At 37.8% G+C, this 20,750-nt stretch overlaps 1 protein-coding gene across 2 annotated transcripts in view; it reads left to right on the top strand.

The window, feature by feature from the left end:
* Positions 1 to 18,330, top strand: part of LOC115763932 (mitochondrial basic amino acids transporter) — a 33,768-nt gene extending 15,438 nt beyond the window's left edge. For both annotated transcript variants that reach the window (XM_030706726.1, XM_030706727.1), the window contains 3 exons: positions 3,719 to 3,829; positions 17,184 to 17,645; positions 17,719 to 18,330. In XM_030706726.1, coding sequence (XP_030562586.1) covers positions 3,796 to 3,829; positions 17,184 to 17,645; positions 17,719 to 18,314 — 1,092 coding nt within the window. In that variant the 5' untranslated portion in view covers positions 3,719 to 3,795 and the 3' untranslated portion in view covers positions 18,315 to 18,330. The remainder of the gene's footprint in view (positions 1 to 3,718; positions 3,830 to 17,183; positions 17,646 to 17,718) is intronic.
* The last annotated feature ends 2,420 nt before the right edge of the window (positions 18,331 to 20,750 follow it).

Below are 20,750 nucleotides of genomic sequence, written 5' to 3'. Positions count from 1 at the left end.
ATGTTTTGCAACTCATTTTGAGCCTCAATTGTCTGTTCCTTGTTACGTTGAACTTCAAGTTCCTTTGCAGCATCGTCTCGGATATCCACTGGTACCTTATTTAATCTCGCCATCAGCTCAGTTTTGGTACCCTCTGTTGGCAAATTTAGTAATGCCAACCAACTTTTCAATGTCGCTATTGACACGTCATTTATATTTATATTTTCCATTTTGTTGTGTTTTTTTTTTTTTTTTTTTTGAGTTAATCCCACTTCTGATATTGTAATAGTATGATTTTCTTTATTGATTTAACTTATGTTCGGGTTGCCTTTTTATTTTTAACAACACGTCTTCTTACTGCTAGTACTGTAGAGAGACTGCCTTCCACTTCTTCTCTGCAGCCGCTTTTCTTTATCGATATTACATTTGCTTCATTATCGATATATACTTATCGTACTGTTATAATTAACATAGATAGTGACACTATAATACCCTGGCTAGGGTTACCAATGATGCTCTTATCCTATTACAGTAGTGAATAACTCTGAGACCACGTTGTATTACTTTAATGTTTTTATACATTATTTGGATAATTGTAGATAATGTAGATAATGTACGAGATTTTTGTATCGACTGACTCTCTGATCGTTTTTTCTCTCAGAGCGTACGCTTAGACCGTTTGCTCTCTCTTGTAGCAGTCTGGCTCTCTATTGTTGTCGTCGTACAATAACGACGACCACTGCGAATTTCTCGCAGACGGACGGAATGTAGCTACATCGACTCAATTCTGACGCTGGTTAAGAATGAATATACCCATTAACAGTGGGTATAAGGGTATATTGTATTTGTGCAAAATCCAAATGTGTGTAACAGGCAGAAGGAAGCATCTCCGACCCCATAAAGTATATATATATTCTTGATCAGCACCAATAGCCGAGTCGATCTAGCCATGTCCGTCTGTCCTTATGTATGAACGCAAGGATCTCAGAACCTATAAGAGCTAGAGATGTAGATTCTCCTAGTTCCCGCGCAGATCGAGTTTGTTTCCGATAATCGATAGCTTACTCCGTTTCCAAGCAATCGATAAAAATCGATATCGGTATCCTGTTTTTTGGGCAATTTTGGTAAATAATAATAATAGCTAGAGTCACCAAACTTGACATATATATATATATATATATATATATATATATATATATATGGACGGACGGACAGACAGACGGACATGGCAGGATATATATACTTTATGGGGTCGGAGATGCTTCCTTCTGCCTGTTACATACATTTGCATTTTGCACAAATACAATAAACCCTTTTTACCCATTTTCAATGGGTTCAGGGTATAAACAGTTTAATACCTACTTTTCGAATGATTGTTCCTATGACAACTTTATGGTGATACTAATTAGAATTTCTATTCATGGAGAAAGAATACTGAAACTTATAAATGCCGAGTTTGGTCAAGATATCTTGAAAAACAAAATTAAATTTTAAAACAAAAACTAAAACGCACCTTTGCAATAATGATCGAGATGAAAGCTTTAAAATTGAGACTCGCTCGTATAAACAGACAGACGGACTGTCAGATAGACGGACGGTCAGACGGAATTAACTATGTATATGGGTTCGGAAATATCTCCTAAGCGTTAACAAAGCGCAGGTAATGTTTATAATCAGCCTAGTCGATAAAGCAATGTCCGTCGATCCATTAATTTGACAGTAGTTTTGCAGTTCGTGACCATAGGTACATAAGTCTTTTGTTGCGCGATTTTTTTCAGACTCGACCTATATCATAACTTTTATGGAAATGATTGTCGTCAACAGAAAAGTGTAATGAATGCAAAATTCATTTTATTTCTCATGTCTATAAGGCATTTAATCTTCATCGTGCTGCATATATACATACCTTTTCTTCCGGAACCCTTTCAAGTAAGGTAAAAACCGTTTGATAAAGGTATTTATATTTATACAATCTGTAAAGCGCCATATTAACTTTGTAAGCCTAGGAGCCTGTTTGAAAACTGCCTACATAGTGAGAAAGTAAGAATATCTTTGGCACGCCGAAGATTTCATATTTGCCTTACGGCTTAGCTGGTATGGGGGAACATAGTGAAGCCGTAAATGCTGCGTTTGAATAAAATATCTTGGAAATATTTTGCAATACAAGAACTCATTTTTCAAGCAATTCTTATTATAATATTATAAAATACAGTAATCCGATATTAATAAAAGTGTGCTCATAAGTAAGCAGCTTAAGAAGTGGTCAAGTTTACTAATAAATACCTGGTTTTGTTAAGATATTATTATTAAAAACAAAAAAGTTTTCCATACAAGAAGCTTCTATTGGAACTATTATTTCTATGTAAGTTTGATTATATAGTGGTCCGATCCGGCTGGCTCTAACATATAACTGCCTACAATAGAGAGTGGAACAGTTTCAAAAAAGTGAGAGACTTGTTCGCATAGACATATACAGACGGCCATTGCTAAATCAACTCGAATGTTGATTCTGGTCTAGAATATAAATGTACATATGTATATACTTTATGGAGTCGGAGACCATAGACGATCGTAAGTTCATATGGCATTGAAGAAATTGTATGATTTTATGAATAGCCGGAATTTTTTGTGTCAGTCAGAAGGAAGCTATATATTCTTTATATGACCATGTTCATACGAATTTGTATATTATTGTAGCTGCAGAAGGCATTGCTCAGTTGTCGTTTACTTCAAAATTAACTTTTGATGTTGGGAGCTCTGTATGATAGGAGATAAGGAAAGTTTGTTTGTCTCTCTCTTCTGTGTCATTACTTTATGTTCGTGGGTTTTGCAAAGCCGTGGTATTTTTTTTATACCCTTGAAGAGTTAATTATAATTTAGTCATGGGTCAATTGTCTAACGCATCAAAAGATATATTTCTTACTTATATATCCTTGATCAGTAACAACAGATGAGTCAGTCTATTTGTTTCTATGTAAATTAGTCTCTTAGTTATAGAACTTTCGCTAAACATATGTCAGAACTGACCACCATGTCATACAGCTGCTGTAGAAATGATCGGTCCAAGGTTAGGTTCTTCTATGATAAACTTGCTTATGTATCATGATATATTAACCAAATTCTGCATTTTTATATGTAGTATGCATTAGTATCGGACTAAGGAATAATCGTTCGGTGATTAGCTTGATCAAATCGGCATTTATTAGCTTCTCTATGATCTCTATATATGGAGCAATTAGATCACACTTCCATATCACCTAGCTCTTTAGAAAGAAAAAGATATTTCCAATAAACAAAGCTAGTAGAACCTTTCTTATTCCTCGCATATCTGCAAAAGAGTAAGCCATTATTTTACATGGGTATTTTATTCATGATGTCACAAAAATAGAACAACTAATTAAAAAATTTTAAGTTGCTTCAAAATATATATAAAAGTCCCTGCTTATTTATATCCAAATTTATTAACTAATCAATACTACTACTGTTTACCTCGAACCCATTTTCTATTAAAAGAGTCATCTTCGACCCCATAACCAGCCAGAAACGTAGCTTATTCTTATTCTCTGCGCAATACAAGTTGTTCTTAACTCATCGATCGCTTTCGCTATTTCCATAATTGGCAAACTTAAAAGGCAGACGGCAATCTTATTTTAGTATATCTCCTAGTCGGGCACTCCCGACTAGAGCATTCTTTCTTACAAGTGTGTATATTAAATCAATAACATTTTTTAAAAATTAGTTACAGACGTCATTATCATACGAACTCTCACAGTAAAGGGGAAAATTGCAAAAACCTGTGGCTGCTGACCAACAAAAATGATTGTGGATTTTATTGCTGGTCTCTTTGGAGGTAATATATATGTTTTTACGTTAACTTAATATTTGTAATATATGCAGTAGTGCAGTAATTTTTTTTCTCGACAAAGTGATTTAATTTTACAACTATCGAAAAGAGTCAAGCCCAAAGAGTTGTAAGTTGGCCAAGGTTTATTTTTGTACATTCTTTTTATTCCCAGAACAATTTTTTTCATGTGTAATTAGCCTGAAAGTTAGTACCAGACTTTTATTTTTATTTATTTATTTATTTATTTATTTATTAATGGTCGACAAAACGAGTGTCTACCTCATTATTCAATAGATTATACAATAGAATTTTATGCTAAAAGCCTAGTTAAAGGATACAATTTTCTAAATAGCATCACCGACCGATGGAGGTGTTTTATTTGCCAGCCCGGCCAGCTGTGCCCCTTTTCACAGCTAATTTTGTCAGTGACGCTATTAGAGCCTACATCTAAGCAGAAGGTTGTAAGTAGGAAAAAAGTGTTCTCAAGTAACATTAAAATAATCTTAATTTGCTATATTAATAAAGAAAATACAATAAATAGGAAAAATGAAAGTAAGAAGATTGTTAATAAAGTAAAGCAATGTAAGTTAGATAAAGAGTGTTAAGTAGATAGGACAGAGAGAAAAGTAATGGGAAATCACCGACCCGGTGGGGGAAAATTTTTCAGCCTGTCCGGCAAGCTATGCCCCTGCTCATAGCTGGGAATGGTCAGCGACTTCCCGAAGGTATCCTGAAAGCAACGATTTTATTAGGGGTAGAGACAGTTCGGTAGCGAAAACGTGATGCAAACTATTATAATTTTTACATAGCACGCGAAAAGGATTGTGCATAGCGTAGTCTGTTGTGCATGTAGATAGTAAAAAGGGGCGATAATTTCTGGTTGGTCTAGCCGGAACAGAGAATTGAAGACGCCCTAGCAGAAAAGCAGAATCTATGTCGCCAATAATCAACTTATGTAGAAGGACAACACCGAGAATTGTCCTACGGTTAGTTAACGACGGAAGGTTGAGAAGAAGCAGTCTGCTGGAGTAGGACGGCAACCGAAGATTAGGGTCCCAATTTAAACCTCGTAAGGCAAAAAGCAGAAATTGCTTCTGAACAGATTCAATACGATCCTGGCTGTTATTATACTGTGGAGACCAGATGCAAGAGCAGTATTCAAGGATAGGGCGAACAAGAGAGATGTACAGAAGTTTTGTTATAAAAGGATCGTTAAACTCTTTAGACCATCGTTTAATGAATCCAAGTACACCTTTTGCCTCATTAACGATGGTATCTATGTGAAGATTGAAACAGAGTTTAGAATCAAAAATTACGCCTAGATCCTTAACTGTTAGTATACGTTGCAAAGGGATATTGTCGATTGTATAACTGACAAGATAAGGTGTAGTACGATTAAAATTCATAAACATACACTTTGAACAAATTAGATGCAATTGATTGGCCGAACACCATAGTTGCATAGCGCTCAAATCGTCTTGTAGACGAGAATGATGTAGGGGATTAGTGTATGATAGAAAAAGTTTGACATCGTTCGCATACATGAGTACACGGGCATGTGATATAACAGAGGGCAGATCACTTATAAAAAGAGTAAAGAGTAAAGATGACTACCTTGAGGAACACCAGAAGTAACGTGAACCCGTTTAGAGGTAGTCAGCCTCAGCATTACTCTTTGGGTCCTACCTTTTAAATAAGAATTAATCCAAAGCAGAAGAGACAGGGGGAAACCTATTCGGTCAAGTTTAAAAAGTAAAATGTCATGGTGCACAGAGTCAAACGCCTTACTGAAGTCAGTGTAAATGACATCAGTTTGCATTTTCGAAAGGAAAGCATCGTTTACCAAGGAAGTAAACTCAAGCAGATTGGTCGTAGTTGACCGATTCTTTACGAATCCATGTTGAACAGGGGAAACAACTGATTTGCAGAAATGCTGCAAATTCGAAGTGATTATTATTTCAAATAATTTAGGAATAGCGGACAGTTTTGCAATGCCCCTGTAATTTCGTATATCAGACTTCCCACCTTTCTTGTGAAGAGGAATGATATAAGATTCTTTCCAAAGAGATGGAAAGACAGAAGTTTCAAGGGATAGATTAAAAAGCTTTAGCAATGGATAAAGAAGGGAAGAACTACACTCCTTGAGAAGACAACTAGGAATATTGTCCGGCCCAGGAGAGTAAGAAGACTTTAAAGAGTTTATAGCTAATAGGAGAGAGGAGTGTGAAATAATTAGAGGAGGTATATAACTTGCGGAAGAAATAGTATAAGGGTAAGCATTAGTATTAGGACAGAATGAAGAGTAAGTTGATTGGAAAAAATTAGCAAAGAGGTTAGCAGAATCAGTGTCATTGCTAGCTTTATCCAAGCCAAGAAAAAAAGAAGATGGCAATCTTGAAGATTTACGCTTCAAGTTTACAAAATTATAAAACTGTCTCGGATTTCGGGCAAATTGCCTTTTACAACGTGTTAGATAATTCTCATAGCATTGAGAATTAAGAAGAAAGAAGTTCGACTTGGCTATGGAATATTTAGCCAAGTCTGTACACGAACCAGACTTTTTAAACTTTTTAAAATATTTGGATTTTACATTTTTTAGATGTGATAATCTGGTAGTAAACCAGGGTGGTTTTGAAAAAGTAGTCGAAGGAATTGACTTAGGAATACACACATCTAAGAGGGAGATTAGGGTGATGTAAAAAAAAATTAATGGCAGTATTCATATCAACTGAGTCATATAAGAAAGACCAATCGGTTGAATAAATAAGCTGATTCAGCAAAGAACAATTTCCTTTGCGAAAGCAATAGCGGGGCTTTTTGGCTGATGAGCACGAAATGAAAGGATTACAATTTAGCATTGCAATCTCTAAAGTTGGATGATAGACATCCTCAGGAAGAGATAAAGGAGAGGGGACCTAGACACATTAGAAATAAGGTAGTCGTTAACAAATACAAGGTCAAGTGTTGTAATCAAATGATTAGAAATTGAATTGATTTGAAACAACGAAAGATCAAGCATGCAGTCTATAAAATCGTGCTGTGCTGAGGGCACTAGATAATTTTTGGCAGTAAATAATGACCAAGAGATGTTGGGCAAATTAAAATCACCCAACACCATAAATAGGTCATTATCACGCACGTGTGAAGAAACTTCTTTAATACAAGTAATATGTTTCATATAAACTTGAATATCAGAAGAAGGTGGGACATAAGAGCATGTTACATAGACATTCCATGTAGGAAAAGACACCTTAACTGAGACAATCTCAGCGTCAGTAGGCGTACTAAAACAGAAAAGTTCAGACTGGAGAGTGGCTTTAACGGCAATTAACACCCCACCACCACGTTATTATTGGCTTTATAGTAGTTGCAACAGCTGACTAAGTGAGATACCAATTTCAATCGAAAACCAATTCAATTCAATTCACCTAAAATGTTATCAAATACCAACCAGTTGGCTATGCTTGTGTTCCCTCTGAGGATCATTTATTTATGAACCCCAGCACTAAATTGAATTATTATACCCTAACCCCATTAAAAATGGGTAAAAACGGTATATTGTATTTGTGCAGAGTATAAATGTATGTAACAGGCAGAAGAAAGCATCTCCGACCCCATAAAGTACATATATTCTTGATCAACATCAATAGCCAAGCCGATATAGCCATATCCGTCTGACTGTCCGTCCGTCTGTGCGTCTGTCCGTATGTATAAACGCAAGGATATCAGAACCTATTAGAGCTTGACTCTTGAAATTAGCTGTAGGTCCTCTTAGTGCCTGCGCAGATCAATTTTGTTTCCGATAATCGTAACTTACTCCGTTTCCAAGCAATCGATAACAATCGATATCGACATCCTGTTTTTTGTGCAAATTAGGTAAATAAGAAGAGCTAGAGTCACCAAACTTGATATGATTATTCTAGAATAGTATACACATATCCAGTATCTTTCCTTTTATACTCATCACCACCTCCCCGCTACCGCCACAGAGCTATAAATTAAGTTAATAACCAAACTTATATAGCCAACCAATTTAAGCCTCAGTTTAAATGTAATTGACTTTTTGAGAATACACAAATATTCTATGGTACAATAAGATATACTGTAGAAAAGTTCATTAAGATCCGATTTTGTTTCGTTCTTCGCTATTTTGACTGCACTCGTGTTTGCAACGCAAATTCAAAGAATTTATGTATACACGTACATACACATTCATGCGCGTCTGTTTCGAATTCTATCAACAAAATTGTTCGGTTATATACCTCATATACGTTAGTTAGGGTATCTATATCAATTTCAATAGAAGATTATGTTAAGATCATGCTAACTATCTTCTATTTTAATGCCATAAGCACTCAGACGCGTGTACGAAGTCTCGCTCTCTTTCGAACTCTGTAACTGCTCGGTCCCTTTAATCTTAAGTTATGTAAAGAAATCAGTGCTGTAAGCATCATCTTAGATGTCAGTCGTGTTGCCCATCAGTTTGTTAAACCTTTATTAAAACTTCATACCATCCACACACGCCCACTTGAGATTAGATTCTTAAAAGGTCAACAAAACGCGTGAGAGCTTGTGTGTGGAAATTGGCGGTATATCGTTGCCGCACATCATTTCGTTGGAGGAAGGTTTCGTCGAACTCTTCGCAAAATACAGCCTCGACAGCAATATTTGGCCAACTGAACTATCTTTGGGCATTCTGGAGCCGTAACAATTGCCATTCCTTCAATCTCGCTGTTCTTGTTTCAGAATGGCATTCTCGCCGTTCTTGCCGCTGCTTCGTCGCTGGAAGCTCGCTACGTTCGCTTCGCTGCTGCATTCTCGTTGCCGTTACTTCGCGCTGGATACGCTCTGAATTTGATTGCCCATTGCCTTTGCTTCACAGCTTCATTCCCGTTGCCGTTTCTTAGTCGCTGCAAACTCGCCGCCTTTGCTTTGCTGCTGCATTCTCGTTGTCGTTGCTTCGCCGCTGGAAGCTCGCTGCCTCTGTTTGTTAACTGCATTTGCTTCGTCGCTGTCAGCGACCCTCTCATCGATGAGAGTAACATTTACAAGTCTTAGTTGTTCTGTTAACAGTTGGGAGCATTTGAGCTGTCGCTCGCTCACATCGGTGAGAGTGGCATTATCAGATTAAAGTTAGGCTGTTAACATTTTGGAGTATCAGAACTGGCGCTCGGTCACATCGGTGATCACAACATTCTCAAAACATAATGTCAACTCTTGAAGCAAACTTACGTAAGCGAGCGAACATAAAACGTAATATCGCACACTTAGAGGATGTTGTAAGAGTGTCTACTGAGGTCGATGGCAGTGAAAAAAGATTGGCACATGACGAGCTACAATTACGATTGGATATGTTGGAGATATACATTAGGGAGGTTTCGGGAGTACAATCTGAAATTCAATTAGAAGACGCATATGTGAGTATCAAATTGTACATCCTATCCCAACTGGATGATGTACTGCATAGCACCTCATTTGTTAATCCTGCTCTATTTCGCTCATCGCCGCCATCAAGTCGTCCTCGATTGGCTCTGCCTGTGTTTAATGGGAAACGAGCAGATTTCAAAAATCAAAAATCAGATTATCGGTCGTGAGTACTATCTTTCGAACACTGAAAAGTTTATTCATATGCTGAATAATTTTAAGGGCCCTACCCAGAAAAATTATACCAAGGCTCTTGCTCGTTTAAGTGAACGTTATAATAAACCTACACTTACATTTTAAGACACAATAGAATTGCTGTTCAATCTATAGCCAGTCGACAAACCAGAAAAAATCAGCTGCGCAGTCTGCTGGACAATGCGCCAGCCCTGTATTCATCATTATCGTCATTGGGTACCAGATCAGATATTGCCCAAGCCATATTGATATTCATCGTCATCGGAAAATGTGACAAGCAAACTCTTGACAAGTGGAATGAATCTCTTGACTTACGTACTAGAGAGCTGCATGGCTTCAATCACAACATACGTTGAATTGAATGAACTCGAATTGAATTGAATTGAGTGAGTGCGAGGCTCACAATGAAACGAATGAGTACCAATGTGAGTGCGTGTTGTGTCTTATACCAGACAGCATTCAGCGAAATGAGTGAGAATAAATAAAGCGTAAAGCGGGATGAAAAATTTGGCACAGCCGAAGAAACTCGAATTACTTAAGTGCGTGGCTTTATTTCGTTCGATACAACAGAAGCAAGCAGTCAAAAGAAATGGACGAAGAAAAAAACGGTGACGAGACTGTATGTATTTTGCATGCGCATTTATTTGCTTTTGTTTTGTTTTTTTCCTTTCTTCTTATTTATTTTCGTCTTTTTCTTTATGCGCGACAAGACAACAATAATTAAAAAAGCGGTTGGTCATTCAAATGCATTCTAAACGGAACCTCTTATTCCAACGCATTTCCACTAATTCAATTCGTTTTTTTTTCGTATCAATGTTGTGCGTTCGAGTTCTACGTGACCGCACGCACTCACTCAAACATATGCGGCTTTACATTCAATTTCACTCAACTCATTTCTGGCATTATTCATTTGATCGTGTTTTTTTTTTGCCATTCATGCAGCTCTCTATTACGCATCGCATCGAATCGAATGGCTGATTCTTCGAAACAAAAACACATGTACAAGCCAAGCAAGGGATCATCATTTGCTATTACTAATCCAACATGCATTCTTTGTTCTAACTCCGACCATAAAATTTTACAATGTTTCAGTTTCAAGACATAGGTCCCAAACTCAAGTAACGGAGTCGTAAAAAATGCTGGACTTTGCATTAATTGCCGTCAATCAGGACATCGGACGGCTCAGTGGCCTTCTAACTATCGTTGTCGAAGGTGCAAGCATCGCCATCACACGCTACTGCATTTTGGCCGCGTGCATCATCATCGTCTACATCGCCTTCATCCATAGCGCAAATGTCCTCAACAACGACTCCTTCTGCAACGCAGTCGCATGTGAATCAATCAACAGGCCGACAAATCATTCTTGCTACTGCAAAGGAATTAGTGCGGGATTCATCAGGGGCGTATAAACAAGGCAGAGCATTGCTTGATTCATGTTCCCAAGTTAATTTCATGAGAGGTCAATTCGCACAACGGCTGCAGTTCGATATTTGCCGCATAGGGGAGCCCTCGACTAAAATTAACAACTATACAGCTACTGGAATTAAATCTCGTTTGTCACCATTTGAAGTACTACTTCTACATAACATCTCACATTGCCGGCTGGTTAGCCGGATTCGGAAATCGACACGTTAGATTGGAAGTTGCCCGCGAATACGCCACTTGCAGACAAAACTTCCCACAAGTCCGGTCGGATTGATCTCCTTCTTGGTACAGAGCCATTTTTCTAATGCCTGGCTGTTCGACAGATCAAGCTCGGAGACAATTTGCCATTCCTTCAGAGGTTGAGGGTTGTGTCTGGCAAGTATCGTCATCAGTCGGCTAAGCAGTCATCAACGTGCTTGCTTTCTGTGGAGGAATCAATTGACAAAAATCTTCAATTACTGTGAAGCATTGATGCTATACAAAATTCTCCAAAGTCAATCAATCCGGAACATCGGCTCTCTATGTATTCACAGACAACACAGATGAATAACGGCAGGATTGTTGTGCGTCTACCTTTCAAGGGAGATCCAGCGTGCCTAGGCAGTTCAATCGGTGTTGCCCGTCGTCATTTTTTATCGCTCGAGAGGCGCCTCAATTAACAGCCTACTGTTCAATCGCAATGTGTAACTTTCATGAATGAATATGAGAATCTCAGCCATATGACTTTAGTGACGAATCCAAGATTAAGTTATCCACACTTTTACATACCTCACCATTATGTGTTTAAGCCCAGCAGTGCATCAACGAAGTTAGGAGTAGTGTTTGTTGCCTCATGCACAACATCATCCCAGCATTCATTGAGTGATTAGCTTCTCGTTGGCCCAACACTTTAAGAAGATCTGTATATACTTCTCCTTCGTTTTCGATTAGTTCGTTACGCCATCACAGCAGACCTCACGAATATGTATAGACAAGTGGATCAGAATTTTCAATATATATTTTGGAGAGCATCCCCTGATGCTGATTTGCCGACCTTTGAGCTAAATACATTCACGTATGGAACGGCCTTGGCCCCATACTAAGCAGTTCGCAGTTTTTTAATATCTAGCAGATCTGCATGTGAATGAGTTTGTATTGGAGCATCCATTGTTAAATAATCGTTTGCTTTGCGTTGCTTTGCGGATCAAACGAGCTCATTGAGTTGCTGAATTATTATTCGCCGAGGACACTTCCCATTGCTTAAGTGGCACTCCAATTATCCTGCCGTCAGAGACGATTAATCGGCAAAGGATTTAAACTTGGATGAAAACGATGTCACTAGCGCACTCGGCGTAGCTTGGGATCAACGTCGTGATGTGCTACTGCTTGAACTCAAACCCAAAAAATTGTATTCAACAGCCACAAAGAGGACTATTCTCTCGACTGCCTCGTCTCTCCATTAGGATTGCTGGCACCAATCATAATCGTCTCGAATATCATCGTAAAACTCGCCTGAATCTGTTCCGCAATCACTTCCACAAGCATGGAGAAATTCCGCAACGTCTCTCAAAGAATTACCGTCGATTTCAGTAACCCATTTTTGCATGCAACCTGAGAAATCACAGAAATACAACTACACGCTTTCTGTGTCGCATCAATTCGTGCTTACGGTTGTTGCGTGTATGTGCGTTCCACGGACTCGTATGGCAATGTCGAGGTTCCAGGAAACAAATAGATTTAAAAAGCAATCTGAAATTTTTCAGCCCCTTTATAGATGACTCTTCTGGGTACGAGGTCATCAAGGTTGGCGGCAGACTCGAGCATGCTGATATCCTCTCTCGTCAAAGGCACCCTTTACTCGTTCCCAAGGAATCGCAATTTGTCTATAATTATGTTCGGCATCTAAACTTGTGCAATTTCCATGACCAAAGGCATTAGTTGGACTGCTGCGGCTTCAATTCTGGGTCGTACACGCAAGAGCTTTAGCGCGCAGCATTGTTCATTCTTGTATACACTGTGTCGGATATCGTCCAACTCTACTTCGTCGTGTCATGGGTTACCTGAGCCATTTCGCCACGGCGGAGTCGACTTCTGCGGTCCAGTAAACACCTATCTTCGAATACGTGGCAAGGGTCCCATAATATCCAATGTCGCCAATTTGTCTGCATGGCCGTAAAGGCTGTTCACATTGAAATCGTGTCAGATCTTTCAACGAATAAGTTTTTGGAATTATTGAAACGCATGGTTGCCCATCGTGGACCAGTATCGCACATCTATTGTGACAACGCCACAAATTTTGTAGGAGCATCCAACAAGCTACTTGAAGCGGTTCATGTTCAACACTAGCACTCAAGATGCTATCCTTTCATATTGTTCCTCTCAAGAAATAACCTTTCATTACATTCCATACAGGGCTCCACACTTTTGCGGTCTGTGAGAGGCTGCTGTCAAGAGCTGTCAAGGTGTGCTGGTGCGTAGCCTCGCTAACACCCGGTTCGCCTTTGAGGAGCTGAGCACCGCAATCGTTTAGATAGAAGCAGTACTCGCCCGCTGACACCGCTATAATTTGATCCCAACGACTAGCGCTGTCACTGCAGGACACTTTCTAAATAGAGAAGAACCGCGCGCTCTGCCCAAGCGTGAGATTATCACCAACAACATCTCAAACTTGGATCGTTACGAGCAGATCACAGCTGTTAAACAGCAGTTCCAGCGCCGTTGGTCTGCAGAGTATGCGAACGAACTTAGAACTAAGACAAAGTGGACTTCGGCATCCCCAAATTTCACGGATGGCTCTATGGTCATCATACATGAGGACAACACAGCCATTGCACTGGAAATTAGGGCGTGTTGAGTCGGTTGTGACTGGCAAGGATAACCGTTTTCGTGTCGCGCATATTCCTGCTGCTTCCGGACTCCGTTGCCGTCCAGTTCATAAGCTGGCTGTTCTACCTGTCTCTTGAAAGATCATTCTTTCAAGGCGGCCGGGATGTTCTTATGGTATCTATAGCAATGTCAATAGAAGGTTATGTTAAGACCATGCTAACTATCTTCTATTTTAATGCCATAAGCACTCAGACGCGTGTACGAAGTCTCGCTCTCTTTCGAACTCTGTAACTGCTCGGTCCCTTTAATATTAAGTTATGTAAAGAAATCAGTGCTGTAAGCATCATCTTAGAAGTCAGTCGTGTTGCTCATCAGTTTGTTAAACCTTTATTAAAACTTCATACCATCCACACACGCCCACTTGAGATTAGATTCTTAAAAGGTCAAAAAACCGCTTTTGATCCAACAAACATTGTAATTGCGATTGTATTGTGTTCTGTGCTGCTATTTAAATTCGTTTTTTTCTTATTGCCACATGATTATTGGTGTGGATGTTAAATAGAGGCGGTGGCATGTGGTGTGGTCTGTGGCAAGTTCGAGCCCTGCCGAGGAAACTATTTTTTTTTTTTTTTTGGCTGCTGTGGCTGTTTAGTGAAGACGGCGGCAATTAGTGCAGTTAGTTGCGAGTTCGAACCCTACCAAGGGAAATTTTGTTTTTAATTTATCTTTATTACTACAAATGAGTGCGTAGCGCGAACTGCATTTGGTGTTGGAATAAGAGGGTTCAGGATATCCCCTAGTTACCGACTAGAACCTCTAATTTGTTTTTAATTGTGTGTGTTTTCAGTTTCGTCTAATATTCTGGCGGGGATTTTTCTTCTGTCTTTTCCTGTTTTTTTATTGCAATTCGTCGCCCTTCATCAACGAAGCCGCTTTTGAAGATGGATATTGCGTTCATAAGTTTCATAATACCTTGTTTTTTAGTGGTAAATAAAAAATATCTTTATTTGAGGGAAGATATAACCATTTTTCAGATAAACAAGTAGGAGGTTCTAGTCGGGAGCTCCTGACTAAGGGATATCCTGAACCCTCTTCTCCCAACATCAAATGTAATTTGTGCAACGCGCTCGTTTTAAGTAATAAACATAAATATAAAAAAAATTTCCCTTGGCAAGGTTCAAACTCGCACTGACCGCATTGCTTGCTGATGACTCTACTCAACAGCCACACCGGCAAAAAAAAAAAATAATACTTTCCCCGGTAGGGCTCGATCTCGCGACAGACCGCATCTCTTGCTATGCTTCTACTCAACAGCCACACAAATAATTCAGAATTATTGAGAAAAAAAATAAAATTGCATCACAGAAAACAATCGCAATTGCAATGCTGTTGATAGAATTCGAAGCAAACGAACATGCATATGTGTTTGTGTACATTTATCCAGAAATACTTGAAATTTGCGCTGCCCCATCCAATTGCTCAGTAACTTTTGGGTTTTTCTTAACCGATCTTAATGAAATATTCTACAGTATACCTTATTGTACCATAGAATATTAGTGTGATCTCAAAAAGTCAATTGCATTTAAATTGTGGCTTAAATTGGTTGGCAATATAAGTTTGGTTATTAACTTGATTTATAGCTCTGCGGTGGTAGCGGAGAGGTGGCGATGGGTATAAAATTAAAGATACTGGATATGTGTATACGATTCTAGAAATAACATATCAAGTTTGATGACTCTAGCTCTTCTTATTTACCAACATTGCTAAAATCAAACAGGATGTCGATGTCGATTTTTGTCGAACAGACGGACGGACAGAAACACGGACATGGCTAGATCGACTCGGCTATTGATGCTGATCAAGAATATATATACTTTATGGGGTCGGAGCTGCTTCCTTCTACCTGTGACATACATTTGCATTTTGCACAAAAACAATATACCCTTTTACCCATTTTTAATGGGTTCGGTGTATAAAAAATAATGGTGCTCTACTCGATAGTGCCGGCGAGAGGATACCCTGAACTTTATTCAACCAGTTAACGATAAATTGGCACTGGACTCAATGTATCTCCAAAGACAATATTAACACTAAGATGAGTAACGCCACAAAATTCTACTATGCAGCTTGATTTTTTTAAAATTGAGAACGAAAACGATTTCGAAAAAGATAAAAATAGAATGTACTCTCAAGAAATTATGTTTGTATGCGTGTGAATATACATACATCAAAGCATAGTTGAATGTGTTGTTATCAAAGTCTCTGGCTGGCAAAGAAATAGATTTTCTTAGTTTTCTACCGCTGATCATGACCCAAATTTGTATTGAATTATGAATGCATGTTGTGTACTGAGGCTCCGTAGAAAATATGTATTTATAGTCGATGCAAATATTTATGTAATTATTTTACATTAAAGTATTAAATAAAAAAATTTATTTTTAAATAATACAAATTAAATTGAGAAATAAAAGTGATAATTTGTGGTTTTTAAAGATTAATTTAATTAATTTTTTTTGATATAATTATATTTTATTCGAATTAAATAGTACAAATTCGTCGCTCGAATTAGCTACCGATGCGAAATCGGTACCTAGGCAACACCGCGAGGCGGCCATTATATTTATAATGGGGTCATAACCTAATATGACCGTCGAGGCGACTTGAAATGCTTTAATTTCTTAAATTAAAATATTTCCAAATTTCCCAACAATGTTGTTTTATTATAGTAGTTCCTTCTTTTAGATGTTGTAACATCTTTATGTTTAACTGGAGCAGTGAATAACCCACATATACATATTTTTATGTATTTATGCATGCATAATTTACACATGCAAACAGGAGCTTGCACGCTGTTGGCTGAGACAATAACTTCTCTCGACCATACACTGTCCAAAAACAAAAGTGAAACCAATCTGTGTGTGCTATTTTCTTAACACAGTTATTGCACAAGAAGCGCCTTCTGTCCAAATTATTTTTTTTCTGTAAAATTTATATATATCATTTAAATAAAGCATGCATTTCATGGGTAAAGCAAAGATACTTTGCGCCGAGCGTAAGTTTAAAACTTCTCTCAATGTACTTCGAAATCAAAGCGACGCAAAGTACCATCGACTTTGCTGAAGGCAGATTGGCGACTAACTTCGTTGCTCGAGTCAGCATCAGCAAGCCGCGACTTCGGCATTCGTTCGTCTGGTTTTTAGAGAACGCACAGACACTCGGCAGGCATGTCGTGCGAAGCCTCAAGGGCCAGGTGAAAGGCCAGGCGAGGCGTCGCATTTAAATGTATGGGGGTTACTCATTTTAGTGTTTATATTGTTTTTGGTATCTCCATTTCACATATTCTCGACCTAAGACTTTTTACTTTGTAATGGAGAGTGCCACAAAAAAAGTAATACTCTTTTTTTAAATTTATCCATATGTACATGTAATGATGTGTCTTTAATTTTAGCAGGCCATGATTTTTGCCTGCGGATTTAATAACTACACATTTAATCAATAATAAATATTTTAGGTGCTGCAGGAGTACTTGTCGGCCACCCTTTCGATACAGTTAAAGTTCATTTGCAAACTGATGACCCTAAGAATCCAAAATATAAAGGAACAATTCACTGTTTAAAAACAATATTATTGTTAGATAATATTCGTGGCTTGTATCGGGGAATCAGCAGTCCAATGATGGGAATCGGTTTAGTAAACGCAGTAGTGTTTGGAGTTTATGGAAACGTACAGAGATTATCTGATAACCCAAATTCTTTAATGTCACACTTTTGGGCTGGAGCCACTGCTGGTATAGCACAGGGCTTTATATGTTCCCCCATGGAGTTAGCGAAAACACGATTGCAATTGTCGAAACAGATCGACAGCCAGCATAAATTTAAAGGACCTATTGATTGTTTGCTTTACATACATCGAACAGAAGGTTTCAAAGGCACGTTTAAAGGACTTACAGCAACAATACTTAGGGATATTCCAGGTAAAAGAGAATCTTATATAATTACCAACCTAGTTATGGAATAATAACTACATTTTTATTTATTTTTTGTAAGGTTTTGCCAGCTACTTCGTTTCATACGAATATTTAATGCAGCTTAAAGATAAACCCAATGTACCCTATATTCTTATGGCAGGAGGCTGTGCAGGAATATCATCATGGTTAGCCTGCTACCCCATCGATGTCGTCAAAACACATTTGCAAGCAGATGCCCTTGGAAAACATGCTCTATATAATGGGTTCGTTGACTGTGCAGTAAAAAATTATGAAAGGGAGGGCATAACGTTTTTTTTTCGCGGACTGAATTCGACATTATTACGAGCGTTTCCAATGAATGCAGCATGCTTTTTTGTGGTTGCATGGATATTAGATTTTTGTAAGAAAAATGGAATCGATATGATTAGACATTCAAAACAATCTCTAAATATTGTTAATTTGGAAAACTGGAGTCAAGCCTCTGTTCAAAACGAACTAGGCACGGATGATGAACTAGTCCGAAAAATAATTTCGGAGAATGAATTAGAGCTTCGTGAATCCACACATGAAACCGTTAATAGGAAACTTTTAGATTATTATCCAAGTGACCAAGTATACGAAAGTAACATGCAAAGCGCGCAATTAAAAGTTAAAAATAGTTCAGATCAATCATAATTTTAATTTATTATAAATAAATAAAAAAAACTCAAAATAAAATAAATTTCAAATTTCAGCTTTTATCACCTCTGAACCACAAGCCAACATATGTTGCTTGGTTAGTCTCTGAATCCATTGAAAATGAGTAAAAAGGGCTTATTATTTTTGAGAAAATGTATGTTAAAAGTAGAAGGCAGCATATTCGCACCATAAAATATATATTCTTGATAAGCATATAATAGTCGAGTCGATCTAGCCATGTCCGTTTGTCTGTCCGTCCGACTGTCTCCGCGTGTTCGTCCGTATTTAGGAACGCGATCTTATCAAAACCTTTAAGAGCTAAATATTTGTGCCCGGTCAGTACGAGATTTTTCCTATAATCGATAAGTTATAATTTTTCTATACAAATAATATATTTTTATGTCCTGCCACTTTATTTATTTAATTTTCGATGAAAATGAATTTGTATTATGGCTGAGATGGTAGTAAATAGCGCAGTCAGTCTTTTTTTCGAGCTGAAAGCGCTCTCGCTTTGGTGTTGATAAAAAAGGGTCGAGGGTATCCCCTACCCGGGATCTCCCGACTAGAGTTTGTTCATACTACTTTTTTCGCCTACCCGAACCCTGTTTGTTATAACTGTCGTCTTGCTATCCTCTTTAACTATTTTTAATTTATATGATAATTTTGAACGTAATTTTTTGTTAGCCTTTCCAAATATTTCTTGTCCTGGTGTACAATTGTAATACCTTGTATGTTTTTGCATGTCTGTCTTCTGCCAAAATTTCTCAAATTTTTCTGAGTATGTTGTAACGTTTCTACAAAAAATACTTATAAAAAAAAATAATGGATTTGTTCCTCATAATCATTATAACTGAGGGTTGAGAGGAATATCTACCTGGCCATTGCTTTTGTTAGCATGACTCTCCAAAATTGTTGTTCCTGGTTTATATAAAGGTTACTAGTGCAGAATTTAACAATTTTTCGTATCGACTACTACAATTTAAGAAACGCCATAGTAAAAAAGCAATTCGTGTAGAGGTTTTTTTATATCTGCCTTATATTTAATAGGTGTTTTCTGTGCCAATTTAAAAAACGGGTTTATTGCCGTCAAATCAAAAATATTGTCGGTTAAATAATATTAATGATCCGGATATGCCCTGGATATTCGGGAAACAGAGTTTCTTTAATTTCTGAATAAGTTAGATGTCTGTCGTATTGTTCTTCCTTGCACCTTTGGCATTGTATTACTAACATACTTAACGTGGCGCTGCGCCCTAGGGATTTTGAGAATTGCTCCGTCTTATTTTGTTTCATTGGTCAAATCTTTACATTACTCTAAATAAATATAAAGTGCGTCGGGTAGAGATGCAGTAATTGGTTCATTATTTCTACTGATGTAAATATTTCATTTATTACAAAAGGGCTTAAGTATCTTTGAAATGTCAGGACGGAAATATCAAATCTGTATTTGTCTTTGTCTGTTTTATTAATGAATATCTGTTTTTATACCCTGAACCCATTAAAAATGGGTATAAGGGTATATTGTATTTGTGCAAAATCCAAATGTATGTAACAGGCAGAAGGAAGCATCTCCGACCCCATAAAGTATATATATTCTTGATCAGCACCAATAGCCGAGTCGATCTAGCCATGTCCGTCTGTCTGTCCGTCCGTCTGTCCGTCCGTCCGTATGTATGAGCCAAAGGATCTCAGAACCTTTAAGAGCTAGAGACTTGAAATTTTAGATGTAGATGCTCCTAGTTCCCGCGCAGATCGAGTTTGTTTCCGATAATCGATAACTTACTCCAAGCAATCGATAAAAATCGATATCTACATCTTGTTTTTTTTAGCAAATTGGGTAAATAATAAGAGCTAGAGCACCAAACATGATATGTTGCTTCTAGAATATTATAGATATTTCAAGTAATCTTTCATTTCATACCTATCGCCACCTCCCCGCTACCACCACAGACCTATAAATCAAGTTAATAACCCAACCTTTATTTCCAACCAATTTAAACCACAATTTAAATGCAATTGACTTTTTCAGAATACACAAATATTCTATGGTACAATAAGTTATACTGTAGAAAATTTCATAAAGATCTGTTAAGAAAAACCAAAGTTATATGCAACTGCGCAATTGAATGGGGCAGCAGCTTTAAGAATTTCTGTATACATGTACACACCCACATTCATGCGCGTCTGCTTCGCATTCTAATAGCATGGTAATTGCATCTTTTTTTTGTAATGTTATTTTAGTTCCTTTTTTTATCATAAGTACTTAATTGTTGGTGTGGCTGCTGAGTAGAGGCATAGCAAGTGGTGCGGTCTGTCGCGAGTTCGAGCCCTACCGGGGAAAGTATTATTTTTTTTTTTTTTGCTGGTGTGGCTGTTGAGTGTAGTCGACAGTAAGTAATGCGGTCAGTTGCAAATTCTAGCCCTGCCAAGGGA

Source organism: Drosophila novamexicana, unplaced genomic scaffold (assembly GCF_003285875.2).
Source record: "Drosophila novamexicana strain 15010-1031.04,08,12 unplaced genomic scaffold, DnovRS2.1 tig00000796-arrow-arrow-pilon, whole genome shotgun sequence".
Classification (NCBI taxonomy): domain Eukaryota; kingdom Metazoa; phylum Arthropoda; class Insecta; order Diptera; family Drosophilidae; genus Drosophila; species Drosophila novamexicana.
This window is presented reverse-complemented; position numbering and strand designations above follow the sequence as displayed.